This window comes from Balaenoptera borealis (genome assembly GCF_965194805.1).
Source record: "Balaenoptera borealis genome assembly, chromosome: 13".
Lineage (NCBI taxonomy): Eukaryota > Metazoa > Chordata > Mammalia > Artiodactyla > Balaenopteridae > Balaenoptera > Balaenoptera borealis.
In genome coordinates, this window is record NC_138870.1 from 34,495,905 (window position 1) to 34,513,850 (window position 17,946).

At 38.0% G+C, this 17,946-nt stretch overlaps 1 protein-coding gene across 2 annotated transcripts in view; it reads left to right on the forward strand.

Annotated features, from left to right (window-relative positions):
• Positions 1-17,946, forward strand: part of PDZRN4 (PDZ domain containing ring finger 4) — a 389,260-nt gene that overhangs the window by 210,728 nt on the left and 160,586 nt on the right. Inside the window, exon 1 of one of the 2 annotated variants that reach the window (XM_082349352.1) lies at positions 6,639-9,131. The exons of the other annotated variant lie outside the window; for it this stretch is intronic. Within the exon in view, the coding sequence (XP_082205478.1) occupies positions 9,063-9,131 (69 nt within the window). The 5' untranslated portion in view covers positions 6,639-9,062. Of the gene's footprint in view, positions 1-6,638; positions 9,132-17,946 lie in introns of those variants that run through there. 2 annotated transcript variants of the gene reach the window in all.

Here is a 17,946-nt window from a genome sequence, read left to right on the forward strand (position 1 = left end):
AACCTATAAGGGAAACGAATCTGAAAAAAATATGTATGTATGTATAACTGAATCACTTTGCTGTACACCTGAAACTAACACAGCATTGTAAATCAACTATACTTCAATTTTTTAAAAATTTACTTAAAAATGAAGGGCTTATAAATAAATGTGTGTTTGCAGGCAGAGAGAAGCAAAAACCCATCAGGTCGTTCCTTATATGATTCTAAACTCCAAATGCTCTTGAGTGAATGAAGGACCCAGCCGAGAAAAGGTAGTAGCCTGAACCTGGGAGAGTGGTCTGGGAAGGAAGGAAGAGAGATGTAGCAGTTAAAGTTGACAGTGCTTGGTCATTAGGTGTAGGGAGAGAGAAGAGCCAAGGCAGATGCTCAGACCTCAGACTTGAGCCCCTGGGGATGGTCAGGCCATTCTTTGATGCAGAACACTTGTAAAGCAGCAGTTTTGGAGGGAGAGGATTATGGCTTACGTTTTGATAAATTGAATTTAATGTGCTATGGACAACCCAAATGTTAATGTATTAGTCAATGAATAAGGGGTTCTGAAGCTTAAGAGAGAAATTAAACCTGGAGATTCAAATTTGGGAGTCATCAGCAAATCTGTATACCTTCACTTTTCTCAAAACCTCCAAATTTACTTAAGCAACTGTTGATAATTTCTTAATATCGAGATATGACTGCCCTACTATTAATGCATTTAATATTTATTAATATTTATTACAGAAGGAAAGATATTCTATGGTTGTTGGTACATATTCAGTGTAGCAATCCTCCATCACCAGTGGAGTGGAGTAAGGTTATGAAATTGCTTAGATTTATTCAATCTATTTTATGCAGCCATGCTTGAGGATACAACTTGGAACCTGGGAGTTAATTTTAGACTACACTTCTGGTCCTTGGGGAAATTCTTCCATCTCAGTGTGCTACAAGCATCACCAGAATGCCTTGTTCTAACCATCTAGGAATTTGTCATAATGATGATTATCTCTGAGTGACAATCAGTATAAAGTACTGATTAAGCAGTGGACCCAGACTGTTTGGGTTTGACTCCTAGCTCCCCCATTTACTACTAATGTGACCCATTTTCTACCCATGTCAAAAGAAGAGATTAATAGTACTCACCTATGCGGGCTGACATGAGGATTAAACCAAATTAATAACACATAGTGTCTGAATGATGACTAGTATACAAAAAATGTTAAATAAGTGTTAGCTTTTATTTGCAAAAATGTGTAAGAATTATCACCATTCTCTACCCATCATGGTGTTCAAGAAATTCTGGTAAATGAAAGGATTTGCTGAGCATTTACTAGGTCACTTTTGTAGAACTAAAAACGGTGATGGTAGTGTGCTGGGAAATCCTACATACTATCCATGATGTTGCTAAACAGTGTAACATTACCAAAACATGATACCCTGGAATGTACATAGCCAATTGGTCTATACATGATCAAATCAAGAAAGCCAATATTATACTGGGCTAGATTAGTAGTCGTTAAATTTCTCAAAGAACTACCTATTTCACAGTTGTATGAATCTTGCTTCAGATGTGATCATCAGTTTCTTGTACACTTATGTTCACATTATTTACACATTATGCATTAAAAGACGTAAATATAACATCAGGGTTATTACTCTGAATGTATTACATTACATTCTTTACACAGAAAAAATTTTTATGCGTTTACAAAATGCGCCACTATTTCTGTTATACAAGGGGCTGGGAAACAGCCTTTCAGAAGTTGTTGAATGACCAACATGCAAGTGTACAATAGCAAACAAGGTGGACAGAAGTATGGCTATGATATTTCCATGAAGTAAATTTGAAATAATGTAATAGAGATTTATTATGATAGAAAAATTAGAAATAGATAACCTGGAAATTGGAAACAGAGATCATTATTACCATTACCACACTACTTGTATGATTACTAGTAGCCAATAGGGATGTGGGTACATCCTATGTGCCAGGTATACATGACACATTATCATCACAGTAACTTTAACCCTTGCAGTAATTGTTTGGTAGATGCTATTATTATCCTTGCTTTAGAGATGAGAAACAAAGAAACAGAGAAGGTTAAAAAATAATAACTTGCCCAACATCACACAGATAGAAATTAGGGGAGCTGGGACTTGACCTAGGGCAGACTGATTCTAGAACCCATGCCGAACCATTGCCCCAATATGGACCAAATACCTCATGGTTAATGAATCCCTTCTCATGTATTTTATCTCATTCCATCTTCACAATCAGCCTGCAAGGTAAGTATTATTTCAGAGTATGTAAGTTGCACAAAGTGACACAGGTAATAGTAACAAAGCTCAAATGGAACCCTAGTCCTATTCCTTGCAGTCCACACCCTTCTTTCCATTGGAATCTAGTCTAATAACTTGACATTCTTAGGAGTTCATAAGTTGGTAAAGCACTCTTAGTTCTGCAAGCAATGATTGTAGATACAAAATGAAGATGGTCACCTAGTGATTACAGTGTGAAAAGGATGCTCCACTACACACTGGTCCTTGGAGCTGTAACTAAGCAAATGGATGTCACGTGTGTACTATCAACAGAAGCATTTTTGTAAATTCATGGTATTAGTTGATATTGCATAGTGTTCTGGAGAAAACACTGGTTTAGAGCCAAAAGACAAAGGCTCTAGGTCTCCTGGCATTGGGAATTTCAACATCTAATAATTTCTGCATTAATAAATAAGGGATAATATCTGACACGTTTACTTCAGAGAAATTGTAAATATCAAATGAGATGATGTATAATTTCGAACACCTTGCATTATTATACCACCAGACATAAGTGCCCAATAAATATTTGGGGAATAAATAAATGAATATGTGACTAATATGTGGAACAAAGTATAACTTGAAATGTATACCTAGTATATATATATATGAAATAACTGATAAAACACATGTGATCATACTTTACTTATTTTTGTACCTGGCACAAAAAATTCTATTTCATGGATTCTCGAATTTATGTTTATAGAATTGAACCAGATTAAATCGATCTTAATGCTTATGATTCTTCAGTCCTTTGACTTAACGTTCTTGAGCCAGCCCTAATGGGGGGAAAATGTCACCTGGAAATTAGGTATAGAGTAGAAACACAAATGTATGTCACTTTGCCAGAATCAGGTCTGTTCTCATATCCCAATAACAGTCATTCATTCACTATGCCTCTATTGCAGACCTGCAGTGTGAAAGACACCAGGCTAGTATTTTGAGGAAGTCAAAGATCAATTGACCAACTCATCTCAGGTTGCCCAGGACTTATGTTACTGCTGTCCTCACATGTCTCATAGTCCAATAAGAGGGGTAAGGCATGTATGTAAAAATGATGTAAAGTAGAAGTGTTATGTGTCTTGAGATGGATACAGATAAAATGCACTGAGAATTCACAAGTTGAAGGGATCACTACTTCAACTCCAAGAGTCCAGGAAGGAGAGAGCATTTAAATTGAACCACAATAGCTTGATTTGTGTTTCTGAAGAATAAGCAGGATGAAGTAAAATCTGGGCCAACAGTAGGAAGAGATGGGGACCCGTATACAGCCATTTGGCTTTGCTGGAGCCAGAAAAAAGAGGTGTGCATTCCAGGGACCAGTTTGCCGAGACTGTAGGCCTTCCAGGATAGGGAACTTTAAGCTAAAAGCCAGGGAAATCCCAGGCAAACAGGGATGAATTGTCCTTTCTTCTACTTTCTACTGCGCACTCGGGGACCACACGCAATGAAGGCTGTGGAGGGGTTTTAGCTAACTGAAGTGATTTAGCTGTGACATGTTAAAATTTTTTCAGTAGTTGGATAAAGTTTACATCCTTAACTACAAATCACTTTCATTGTTTCAGGCTATATCTATCTTTTTAAAGGTTTGTTCATTCTCTCTCTCTCTCTCTCTCTCACATCATTTCAGCATTTTGAAGGGCTAGCCTTCATTTCCTGTCATCAGGATCATGTAAAGGCATATTGATGTAGCTCTAGCTTCCTCTACAAGAGAGATAGCTCAGCAAACTAGCTATCGAATTCAACCACAGAATTTGTAATTGGAGAACTGAGTTCCGATCTCTTTACTCAATTTAACCTTGAGCAAGTCCCTGTCTCTCTGAACCTCAGTTCTTTGTGATTGAATATAAGATATTAACTTTAGAAAATGTTAGGCAGCTAAGTGTCTACTCAAAAGTGCCCAGATACATCCTTAAAATAATGCAAGTTTGAGACTAGGGTGGAAATTTGTATACTAGGTGTGAAGATAGGTAGTCACAGCCTAGTTAGAAGATCCACACATGACTGTGGCAAGGATAGAGAGAGGGTCAGAGAGTGGAGTCACTTACTGAACGTCCACACCCACATAGGAGAAACAGCCCCAGTCATTGCAAAGGCAATAGAGAAAGAATCATATGCAACTGATGGCAGCTGTCACAGACTCAAGGGGATTGGTGGCTCAAAATAGGCACATTTGGCCTGTCCATCTCTCTCTGGTAGGGCCTGCAACTGTGTACTGTATTGACCACCAGGGATGGAACACAGGTGCACCCTCTTTGTTAATTAGTTTTTAAAATCTTTTCTTGTAAATGTAGCAAAAATATAGAAAACACATAAAACAAAGCTCAATTAAATGAATTATCACATGGCCACCTAGTAAAACCACTCCCCAGATCAGGAGTTAGAACTTTGTTAGCCACGCTGAAACTTTCTGGTGTCCCCTCTTAAACGCAGCCCCCTCTCTCCCCCTAAGGAGTAACCATCCTCTTGACTTTTTTGGTAATCATTTTCTTAGGTTTATTTATCATTTTATCACCCAAATGATTTGCATACCCAAACATATAGCTTAGTAATGTCTGTTTATAAAATGTCATTAGAGTCTCTTTTAATCCGTAGACTTCCTAGCCTTCGTATCTCCCTCTCTCTAGCTCCCTTCCCCTCTTCCCTCTCTCTTCCTCTCTCTCTCTCTCTCCCTCTCTCTCAGAAACTGGAATGTGTATCTATTGATGTTGAGTTGCCCACAGTCTGAATTTGGCTGACTGCATCTCCATGGCATAATTTAACATGCTCCTTGGTCCTCCCCATTCCATGTAATTTGCTCAACTTTGGGAAAGACTCGCTTTTGGAAAGGTGTCGTTTTCTTCTGTCAGGTGGTACACAATGTCCAGTTATCTCCTGTGTGTGTGCGTGAGTGTGTCATGTCAGCAGCCATTAATTCTCACTACTAGGCCCATTAAATAATTAAGGGCTGCTGGCATGGGCATGCTCTATCATTCCTTTTTTGGTTTGTTAGCTGGCATAATTCTATAAAGAGAAACTACCTCTCATCTACTATTTGGTTAATCTAGTGGTACCGTTTATGTAGGAAAAGCAAGATAAATGCTGGATTCCTTTCTTTCATTTACTTCTCACTGAGCCCTCTTATATAGCAGTCCAGATCTTGATGAGCATCTCCTGTTTTGAATGCCACTGCGTTTGAGGGGAGTAAACTAACATAAATTAAAAGCAATTAAAATAAACAACTATATCTTGAAATATATACCCAACCCAACATATATTTTTACACTTTGATGAATTCGTTCCTAAGGATATTTGGGAAGATAAACATCTATTCTCTGTTTATTTATTTATTTATTTATTTTAATTTTTATTTATTATTTATTTATTATGTTTATTTTTGGCTGTGTTGGGTCTTTGTTTCTGTGTGAGGGCTTTCTCCAGTTGCGGCGAGTGGGGGCCACTCTTCATCGCGGTGCGCGGGCCTGTCACTATCGCGGCCTCTCTTGTTGCGGAGCAGAGGCTCCAGACGCTCAGGCTCAGTAGTTGTGGCTCACGGGCCCAGTTGCTCCGCGGCATGTGGGATCTTCCCAGACCAGGGCTCGAACCCGTGTCCCCTGCATTGGCAGGCAGATTCTCAACCACTGCGCCACCAGGGAAGCCCCTTCTCTGTTTATTTTTAACCCATACTATTCCATATTATTACTGTCGAAAACAGATAACATCTAATCTATTTGCATTGTTAAAACATTGTTCAGGTTAACTCATTTGTCTCTATCTGCTTCATACTTTATATTCTAATACAAGATTTCACAATTTAGTCATTGGAAAAATCTAATCCTCATTCTCTATTGAAATTTAGAGAAATTTGGAATTATAGTTCTTTTTTTCAAATTACCTTTCAATTCTCCAGGATGAACCCATTAGGAGCAAAAGATGGAACCTTTCCAAGGTGCATGGGCCAAGGGCAGCATTTGATAAATGATTGGAGAAGCTACCCTTGCTTCCTGAGATAGAAATTAAAGAATAGCAGAAATAGTAATGAGTAAAGAAAACAGCCAAGAAAGCTATTGCTGAAAGAATAGCTTTAATTTGAAAGTTCTTACTTCACTGTTCATTCTTTACTTTTTTATGACTAAGAAAATATTTTAAAGCTGTGATTATTTAATTTTTCTTTACAAGCCAACTACAAAATATTATAAGAAAGCACCAATAAGCAACCATAGCTTCAATGATTGTTTCCTACTTAGCTTTCAAAATCTGTTGTATAAAGACTTTTATCAGTGAAGGAAGCAAACACTTTCACTGATAGATGAGTGAACCATCCTTGCCTTACTGCATTCTAATTCCTTGATCTTAATTTTTTTTTTTTTTTAATTTATTTTTGGCTACGTTGGGTCTTCGTTTCTGTGCGAGGGCTTTCTTCAGTCGGCGGCAAGCGGGGGCCACTCCTCATCGCGGTGCGCGGGCCTCTCACCATCGCGGCCTCTCTTGTTGCGGAGCACAGGCTCCAGACGCGCAGGCTCAGCAATTGTGGCTCACGGGCCCAGCTGCTCCGCGGCATGTGGGATCCTCCCAGACCAGGGCTTGAACCTGTGTCCCCTGCATTGGCAGGCAGATTCTCAACCACTGCGCCACAAGGGAAGCCCGATCTGACTTTTTAAAGCACAGAATTTAAACATCTGAGAGTCATTAATTCTATCACAGCTCAACAATATAGAATCCTTCAAAAAACAGTCAGTGCTTGCTTTGAGGATGTGATCTCTAGCATAAGAACACTTCATGGGAAGTGGTGTAGAGACTCAAAGAAAATTAAAATTTTAAAAAGCATCAAACATATATATTTTACAACTGCGCCTAAGGAGGTTGCATCTGTTTGTGGCCACAACTGACTTTCACAAAGGTTCCCTCAAATACTTCCTTGAAAATATCCTTTTCATAAAGGAATCAAAATAATTAATATTTACTACAAGTGGTTTCTAATTTGCAGGAAGTCCTGGTAAACTTTGTTCGCATCAGGTCCTCAATTATGATGCCGCTTTCATCTAGTTCTCTTAGCTTGGCTTTCATCCAGGCTGTTAGGTGAAATTAGGCCCAGAAAATCGGATTATTACTTCCCAAGGGAAATGACTGATAAGCAGCAGATGATTGCTCATCTCCTGGCTCCTTGCTGGTGTTGAGGTGTTGCTAGTTGCAAAGCCAATTTGTTAACAATTAGTACTCATTAGAATCATTTCCTGTTATCGATTCTAAACATTTGACAAAGCACTTTTAGGAAATTGGACCCCCCAAAGTAGCTATCCATAAGTGTTGAGCAATTAAAAATCTTCAGGATCCAATGTAATTCCTAACCAGAGTCATCAGTTTCCAAGTAATTATTTTTGCTTTGGAACCCACCTGCTATCCTGTCCAGTTTAAAGATGTGCTGGTACAAGGACATACTTCTTAATTAGCAGAGGTTGTGGATAAGTCAGTACAGGAACAAAAGGAATTTTCTTTTATTATCTGCTTTAGCTGTTTGCAGCATATCTTTAAGGGACAAAAAATGCCAGCTTGCAATACAATATATATATTGTGAGAGTATGAAATTAAATTCATTACTTCTATTATCTAAACATTTAAGTTTAGTTTTTAAGTCTGTGTTCACCTTTGTATATTATGAACTCTAAGTATAGAATCATAAGTGGAGTCAATGTGCATTACATTAGAATTTAAATATTACCAGTGTCAGCTTTCTGAAATATTATATATGACTTTAATAAAATTAGCATAAATACTATATGCAAGTGAAATTTTTCTCAGAAAAGGCATTGTGTTTATCTAATTTTTAAATATAGACCTGCATGTATTAAGGGCTGCAAATTTACATTCAATAGATATGCCCCATTATCTAATTAAAATATTTATTATCTGTACAAGTATATCTACTGATACTTGATTAAATGTTCTTTATTTAGATTAAGAAATTATGCCTTATTTCCTCCCTAGTAAGTAATGGTCTTTACATATGAACTATTCAGTTATTTTTGTAGGATCAGGATTAAAACTCTGAATGACACCCCCCGTCTTCTGTTCCTTTCCCACATCACTCCCCAAATTTTCCTTTGCCTCTGTTTATTTTATAAATTTAAATAATTGCTCCTATCCATCTTCCCCTAGACTTAATAATACTGAAAATATTTCTTCTAATTGTGACAAGACATGGAGATGTGAACTAAGTATAATATTTCTGTTTCTGAATTTCTTACTCCCATATTAAAAGCTTACATTAATGGAGAAATTAAGTGTATGTTCTTCTTTGAAATGCCCTATGCTCAACCCCTCTATCCTTAATAAACAGAGATGGTATTGACACAAGTGAATTTTGTTTAACCACACTACATTTGCTTCTTAATTAGTGAATATTCATCTGTCATCAGCAGCAGCTATGACACCCCTCCCTGCTAACATGTTCTGTCATAAATAATCAATGAGGCACTATTAATATTCATGAGCTGGAATCTGTGTAGTCATGTGCACTGATGCAGAGACAGGGGGAGTGTTGCCATGAACTGACTGGAAACTCTGTGTGTGTATCCGTGAGTGCAAGATACTTAGGGAAAGCGAAGAAGAGCATGCTGCTACACAGCACCCTGGCTTGTGCTTCCAGCTAACAGCGGTTTGTCTGTGTTTCTGGACTGAAGTGACTGATGAAAAACAGTAGTCAAGTCTGGAGGGTGATTCCCTTTCAGTTCACTTGCCTTTCAGTCCTGGGGAAATTAGAAGATTTGCGCTCTCTCTCTGCTTCTTAGAATGGGCTGCAATTTGTGCACTTTTCAGAAAAGAGAGGAACACTACAAACTGCTGTATGAAGTTTCCCAGGTGAGTGCAGGGTCTGTTACCAGCAACTAAATAGCCAGGCTTTGTGTTTGTCTGAAAAATGGTAAATGAACTGTGGCTAGCTTTATTTTTTCTTTCTGTAGATTTCTGAAGGAAGGGCAGACTTGCTGGCTGGGGGCTTTTTATTTTGGTTTGGGGTGGCAGTTTTCAGCTTCCTTGCCACTCCCCCTTCAGATGACTTCCTGTGGGATTCTTTTTAACATTTTTCTGTGTCTACTGCCAAGATGTCAGTTAAGTGAAAGGAGTAACACTGATATCCATGTCTGTAATATTTTGAAGCCCCTCTTTCATTTTGGAATAGTGTTAACATTTGAAAATCAAATGTATCATTGTATAAATATTGGGATTTAATAGGTCTGTGAGCTCAGTTATTTGGAATAGACAGGAAAAGTTTCTTGCCAAATCTTGTTAGTCAGGAATTATTTGACTAATTAGGAATTTGTGCTTTGGTTTTAAGAGGAAGACTTGGTATATTTGTATTTTATGAGAAAAAATACATGCTATGTCTCGGCTTGGATGAAAAAAGTGGATAAAGGAATTTTCTTATCATTTGTTCTTGGATCCATTTTATAATTTTTTTGTCTGTAGTACTAGAAATTAATTTCAAGAGCTTATTACAATATTTGTATTGTAAGAAAAAAGAAAATGTGTATAAATTTGGATGTCCCTTTAATGTATATATGAGGGCTTTTCAGAATAAAAATAAGAAAATGATATTCCCAGCCTTCAGAGTTTTCATAGGATTCTATTAATTCACCATTTTGTTTAGGCAGGTTTCCCTGGGGGTGTATGAAGTCCAAATTTCTTGTTTGGCAAAATAAAGTTTATTTCTCCCTTCTTCCGGTTTGTCCCAGATGTGACACACTACTACTTTTGTTTTTAGATGATATTGCTGATGAAAGACAATGTTTGGGACGTTGGTGGTCTGTGGGCACAGCAGTAGCCAAGTGCCCACTGCCTACTGGTTCCCTCAGATTTCCCCCTGACGTGATTCATTTCACAGTGGGCTAATTACAAAGTGGATTTGCTACACATGAAACAGCCTCCTTAGTTGCAATGTTAATGCACATTTTCATGGTAATGTGATCAGAGGCTCATTAGCCACTTTCCAAAATGATCCTCTGCATTAATTAAATATAAAAATGACTCCTTTATCACCATAGAGAGGAAAAAGAAGATTAACATTGTTAATTACACCAGGGGCAATACCTTTTGCTTCTCTTTTTGCTACAAACTTGCGAGCCTAGGTTAAAATCAGCTTCATTCCTAGATAAGCTCTCATCTGCTTGGACTCATGAAAACAGTCTCTAGGTGGAACACTTCCCTTTAGTTTGGTTTATAAGAGTTTGAGTTATACTATTGTTTTTCTTCGGGTGGTGGAGGAGCAGGGGAGTGGATTAATCAATCTAATTTTTCTCTGAATTACTAAATTGACATAAAAGTATAATATGGAGGAAGTGGTAGGTGGCATCTTCCCTGATTATGCCTCGGTTAAGCTGTTTATCTTCTGCTGAGAAATCAAGCCAGATTTCTGCATCCAGAAAGGACCACTGTATTTGTTAAGGAGCCTTTGTTGTAGAATTTTAAAGGGCTTGTCTGTAGTTTTGCCTTTAAGTGCTTCCTAAATCTTGAGAAAATAGATAAGCCATACTCTTTATTGCTTCCACCTGTACTCCTTCATATATTTAGTTTATTTTCTCTACTCCTGAATTGAAGTACTTATGATCTTTAATAAAGGGGGTGAAAACGAAGTAGTAGCTTCCATTTAACTGGCTTTTATTCGATAAGTTAAAACCCCAGCTTAAAGGTCTTGTGTGTGTTTTCCAAGGGGAGCCCTCCTACAGTTTGTCCTTAACTTTGCACTCTATTTTATTGAGTTAATGGAATAGATAAGATATCAAAGGAAACCAGTGATAGGCTCATATCATACACTGGAGCCCCGTGTGGTGTTGCAGACTAGTTTCTATTTTTATTTGGAGAAGCAGCAGCTCAGAGCACACATGAAAGTAAGCATGTTCTTAACCAGGTGTTCACGAGGGCACATAGCTGCCCCCAGAAGAGAGGATACTATATACAAAAGTGACTTGGGATTGGAAGCCTGCATATTTCTAGCTGGTATATTAAAGCAAATTAGCTCACACAAACATCAACACCTGATGGTCCAAACCATATGTATTTATTTATAGACGTAATTCTCAGGTCAACTGCCTTTTTGTTTCTTTTGTTATTATTTCTTACAAGCTAAGGCAAATTAAAGTTTATCAGGGGATGTGAAAATTTAAGACTAGCCGTGAATACTACCTACATGACCAAGAGCAAAAAGATTATTTCTCTATAACAGAATCATTATGACATTGAACTTTTTAAAATTTTCTTTCTATATTTCTAGATTTTGCTATCTGATAACATGGGCCAAGTAGAATACAGTTTCAGATTTGTAACCTCAGTAAACAAAAGCAAATGTGCTCACTGAGGAGTCTAGTGAAACAATCAGAATAATGTACCTAGGTGTGAAATGAGGTCAAGTTTAAATTTGGTTGATATTTTTTGTTCCTACAGAGGAGTTAAGGCTTTCAGTTGGCAGAAGAAAAAGAATGTTGCTTCAAGAAAATTATTTTCAGCTGGAGTTGGGCCAATCCGGCTCCAGTATGAACACAGATGCAAGAATCTAGGGTTTGTGTAGATCCAGTAACCTTCATACCAAGCAATTTTCATGCATCTATTAACTCTTATATGTGCCAGGAACACAATTGTTATCTGCAGTGATTTATTTTATTCAAAGTAGGTTATTTATTAACCTCTTAAGAATTAATAAATGGGTAATTTGAACAAGGCCCTTCTATTGACACGAACTAAATTGCCTGTTTTGTACTAATCTGATTAAATAGCCAGCTGGACCAAGGGAGCTGCAGTAGCTTGTTAGGCATTTCTGATCTAAAAACAGATTTATTTATGAGGGAGATTGTATGGTAATATCTAAATCTGTTGACTTCTAAGTTTGATTTTTCATACATAAATCGAATATAACTTTTTGATTGATTAAATAATGGAAATTTATCAATGGGGTGTTCATTGGTGTTGAATAACATGTTCCAAATGGGGGCAAATCTTGACTGGTTTGGCACAACTGGAAGGTCCCATATCCCTCAGAAATTTATTTTGTTTCATACTATGTAAACCCAACTCATAATGTCTTAACCTCTTTACCCAAATGTCATCCTTCCCCCACACTCCTTGGTGCTAGCGAAGGTCTCACCATCATTCTTGCTATCAGTGAAACTCAGAAACAGCGAATTAAAATAGGTTCTTCTTCATCCACACAGAGACCTTCTGGTTATTTTATTTCTGCATGTTTCCCAGCATCAATTCCTGCCTTCCCATAATCACAATTCTTTTTATTAACTCTCTCTGATATTATGGTAACAACTTTTCCACTTAGAATTTGTCAGTGTGCCAGTCCAGTCTGATTGCTGTTGCTAAAACAATATTTCTAGAAAGTATTCAATGGCTCCCAATTACTATATAATGAAGTAAAACTTCTTATTCCAATATATTCAAGGACCTTCTGAGTCGGCGCTAGGTTCCTTTCTGGCTTTCTCTTTCACTGATCTTCCCCCAGGGCAATTTATAATCTCTCTAGACCAATCTTTTTGCTTTTCTCTTTAAGTTGACTTCCCAACTTAGACCCTTGTAATGTAGTTCTTTTCCTTCAGCCTCTGTGGAATGCCCTCTATATCCACTCCCACCACTGTCTATTTTCTTCCATCACTAGCTATTCAAACCCTGCCCCATTGGCTTGAATGTCTCCTTGGGCAGAGAGCTTTTTGCAATTATTGATTTTTTAAAAATTGATGTCTTCCCACCTTGGAACTCTCATAGCATTTTGCTTGCACTTTTTGAGTTTCTTGTTTTTTACATTCATCTGTCTGGTATTACCATCAAGTGTGTGTGACTGAATTGTGCACTCCTTGAAGGCAGGTCAGGTGCTTGACTGTCCTTTAACCCCCACCCTGCCAGCACCCCACTCCACTCACTGAGTCACTGGTTCCTTGAAAGACCATAGCCTCTGCCCCATCCATAGCTTCTAGTGAAAGACCATATCACTCTGCCTTCCTCTCTGCCCCATACCTAACAGCTGATTAAACCAGGACCAGTCACCTAGTACATGAAGTTGAGGGTGCAATTAGATTTTTTTCAGTCTCAGAAATATTTATTGGGAAACAGGCCATTACTAAGGGGTTTAGAATGCAGAGGGAGAAAGAGAGAGATCAAGAGAGGGAGAAGGCTTTAAGTAGATTGGGAAGCTTGAGGGTCTGTGGTCCACCAGATCTACGAGGATCAAATATATTGAGAATCAGAGACATTTGAGAAAGTGTCTCTACGAGCACATGGGTCATGAGAAAGAGAAACGTAAGTAATAAATAGCAGATCTTCAGAGAGGCCTCATTTCCCCAGTTCCAGTACGTTTCTATAATAAATTCTCCATTCATTTTAATTCTCTTGAATGAGGTTATCTATCCTTTACAATCAGAGGAAAAAATAAGGACACATCACAATAATGTCTTGCTTTTGTCAACCAATTAGCAGCTGCCTTAAACTCTAGCCATGCTGTTCAGTTCAATAAACTACTTTCAGTAAGCTTCGATTGTCCAATACGTGCCAAGTCCTCATTTTTTCCATGAGGGATGCAAAGACAGATGTGACAGTCCTTGCTTTTGAGAAGCACACACTATGGCAGTAGAAGAAAGACACACAAGCAGAGCATTTTCATATAATGTGATAAGTGAAAATGTTGAATTAACAGAGATGTTGACAGACTTCTAGAGGAGTGCAAAGCGACTCGATGTGGGGGGCATTAGGGGGGATGAGAAGGGAGAGGGAATCAAAGAGATGGAAGGGTAAAGAAGTCCATGGAGGTGGCAAACAGGTGCTAGGTGTGAATGGACCTGGAGTAGGGGAACTACAAGTGACAAGTGTTACTAAAACCTCAAGTAGCAGGCAGGTTCTAGAACATGGCCTGAGAGGCGGTGGGCAAGACCAGGCTTTGGAGAGTATCCCATGTCCCAGGATTGTGTCTGTTTGTTGGTTTGTTTGTTTTTAAAGAGGAAGAAATCACTCTGTTAGGAGTTAAGAGTGTAGACTTGGCTGTGGTGTGTGTCTGGGGACATTGGGCTTGGGTTGGGGATGGGGTAGGTACCACAGCAAAACTACAAGGGAGGCTAATTTGGAGGCTGTTGCAGAGTTAGTTAGTGATAGAAATCATGTAAAAGCGAGGACAGAATTGAGACCCTGAGGAGGTAAATTCATTAGGTTTCTGGCTTGTGAGACCAGGGAGGTATAGTGAAATTTACAAAGAAGAAACAAGAGAAGGGAAGTGAGTTCTGGAAAGAGGAGAGAAGGCCACTGAGTTCATCATGAGCTATCTGAGCAATGCTGGCAGACAGTGAATATTCAAAATGAAAACCTGGCATATATGTGTTTGGTGGATGAGATCACCCAGAAGGATGTAAAAAGTGAGGAGAAAAACTGAACAGTGAGGAGAGTTGTGAACCAGGGATACAATATTAAGAAACACAAAAAGGAGAAGAAAGAAAAGGAGAAAAAGTGAAACTGTTATAGAGTGAGAAGGAAGAGGAGAAGAATAGTGGGAGAAGCCAAGCAGAGAAGGTGTTTAAAAAGGAGTGGCCAACGTGATCAGACAGGATAAGAACTGCAGTGTCTTTGGATAGGAAAATATGTGGTATGCTGCCCAGGTGCCTCTTCAGGAAGGACTTGTTGCCCCAGCTGCTGAGAGCACTGTCAGCCCCTCAGGGACTGTCTTATCTGCAGAGAGCCCCTCACCCAAGGTTATTCCCCTCCCAGGAGACTCAATCTCTCCAATGGCAGATGGATGCAAGTCTACACGGGCCTGGGCATCTCAGCCTGAATTGGGACCCTCTGAAAGGCAGCTCGAGCTCCAGAGCTCCCTGCAGCTGTTGTTGGGCCTGCATCATAGTTCAGTTCCCTTCTGCCCAATCCTGCTTCTTTCTCCTCCCTTCCACAGAGGGAATGCTCCTCAGCTCTTACCCACTAAACTCTGTCTCAGAGTTGGCTTCCTGGAGAACCTAACCTGGAGCGAGGTCAGTGGTGACAATTACAGAGCATCTAAATAGAGAAATGTGGACAAAATCCAGAGAGTGGTGGATTCAAAGATGAGGTCGAGGGCTTCCCTGGTGGTGCAGTGGTTAAGAATCCACCTGCCAATGCAGGAGACACGGGTTCAAGCCCTGGTCCGGGAAGATCCCACATGCCGCGGAGCAACTAAGCCCGTGCACCACAACTACTGAGCCTGCGCTCTAGAGCCCACGAGCCACAACTACTGAGCCCCCGTGCCACATCTACTGAAGCCCGTGTGCTCTAGAGCCCGTGCTCTGCAACAAGAGAAGCCACCACAGTGAGAAGCCCGCGCACTGCAATGAAGAGTAGCCCCCACTCGCTGCAACTAGAGAAAGCCCATACACAGCAACGAAGACCCAACACAGCCAAAACTAAAAAATAAAAAATAAAAAATAAAAAACTAAAAAATAAAAAAAATTAAAAAAAAAAAGAGGTCGACTGCACTTTCAAGAAGTTTCTCTGGGATAAGACAGATTATATAAAAAATGGAGTTACTACTAACATTGGAGTACGAATTTTTTTAGCCCTGATTTTTTTAGAATGTAAGATTGCTTAAAATTGTGAATATTAAAAATGAAAGTCATCTTTACTTCTACTTTGAAAAGTAAGATAAATTGATTTCACATTTGAACTATGATGTTCATAGGGTGGTGATAATATAGTGATTAAAAAATAAAACATGTACATTTAGTTAGACTTTACCTTATCCAAGCCTTTTGAAGAAAACCTTAAATGTTAGAGCATTTTTGATATGAATAAAAATAAATATTTTAATGATTTAGGTAGGTTTAATAAATGAAGTGCCTTCTCTACTATAAGAATCAAAATATCACATATTTTTTTAAATGTATACCTTTAATTTCTTCAAATTTTCACTACTTATTGAATTGTTCAGACCCAGGAGAAGATCAGCTACCTCTAGTTGCATATCTTTCTATTTAGAGGAAATACTGGAGGAAAACATTTTCACTGGTTCCATGTTACACACAAAGGAGACATGTTGCTGAAAACTTAGCTAATAGATATGCTGAGATATTTGACTCTTCAACTCACCTGAATTTGCTAGTTAAGTGGGATAATCTGATTAGAAAATTCTTTAATTTCAATATTTGTTGAAAATATTTCTAAAATACGTTATTTTATTTACATCATTACATAACATATGCACGTTTTTATTCACTTCCAGTCCTGTTAGATAGTAGCAAATGGGCTGCTTATCTTTAGCAAACTGTGATTTCAGAACTTTACAAGAGGAACTATTTATGAAGATTAACTGATAGTGAAAAATCTTTGCACAACAGCCAATCACTGTTCAAAAAATTCATTTTATGTGGGTATATTTTCATATATTGAATTTTTACAAGTCATTTACTAGGTATTCAATCAATCCTATTAAATGGTTGAGGAAGATACAAAAATTAAATCACTAGGTACTCAAGTAGAGGCCCTAGACTGTAGTTCTATGAAGGATTCTGCCCTTGAAAAGTTTATAATTCATGAAGGAAAAGTAAGTAGGTTGCCCAGAACAGGCTCTGCCTCAATCACTGTTTTCTCTCATAACCCATTCTGTGGCATACACCATAAGAATTTTAGGTGTTATTCTTAATAAATTTCTTCTTCTTGTGACTAATAAGGATTTAGGTACCACTGGGTGGAAATTTTGTCTTCAGACTTAGAATTCTAGGTAATGCAAATACAACTGTGATTTTCATATCTTAATGCAACATTTCCAAAGTCATCCATATAACCTGCTCCATCTCCATCTCCCTTCCAGCTGTATTCATTCCTTCTCTCTTAATTCTTTCACTCCCAATGTGGAATAACAGCTTTAAAGTTTGTTATGAAGAGTTCTTTGTTTCTTTCAACAAAAAGCTTAAGAGGTAGCAGCCCCATATTCTCCTGTGTTCCAACATATAACATCTAATTGGTAATTTGTGCCATTTTGTAACAAGCTGTAAATCTTGCTTAATGGTAGTTTGGGTCCTAGTGAAGAACATCCCCTACTTCTGCTTTATGTAGCTTTTTAGAAATACTGTAGGAAATTTTTAGAAACTTGCTCTCATCTCAGTGGAAATTAGATTTTTTCTGAACTAACCTTTTACTTCTAAGGCTCTTAAGAGTCTGTCTCAGGTACCTTTACTTAAATAATAAAAATTTAAAAAGTTCTTTTCAAGGGTATATGAACAAAGAGAATTACTAAGTATGGTTAAAAAAATAATAAATCCATGGATTAAAGACCACTATTGTAATCAGTGATAGTAATATTTTCCTATAATTGAATTATGGTAGAATTCAGATATTAATGTTTTTTGAAGTAAAGGAAAGTTTGGGAAACTTTGAATAACCACAAATAATTACTCTGTACCTGCTTTGTGCTCAGTACTGTGCTAGATAGCAACAGAGCTTGCAAAAGAAGCATAAGCTAAGAAGCCAGTCTTCAAAGTGTTTTATCACAAAGCAATTAGAAGATAAATGTGGAAATGTACAACCCTAACACAGCAGACATTACAGAGAAAGGGCAGTTCTATATGGGTAAGGATAATCTAAGGGTCTTCATGATTGTAGTCCTTATTTAGAGTGGCTTAGGTTAGGAGCCAAGGCTTGTTTTTTTATTTTTTATTTTTTTTAATTAATTAATTTA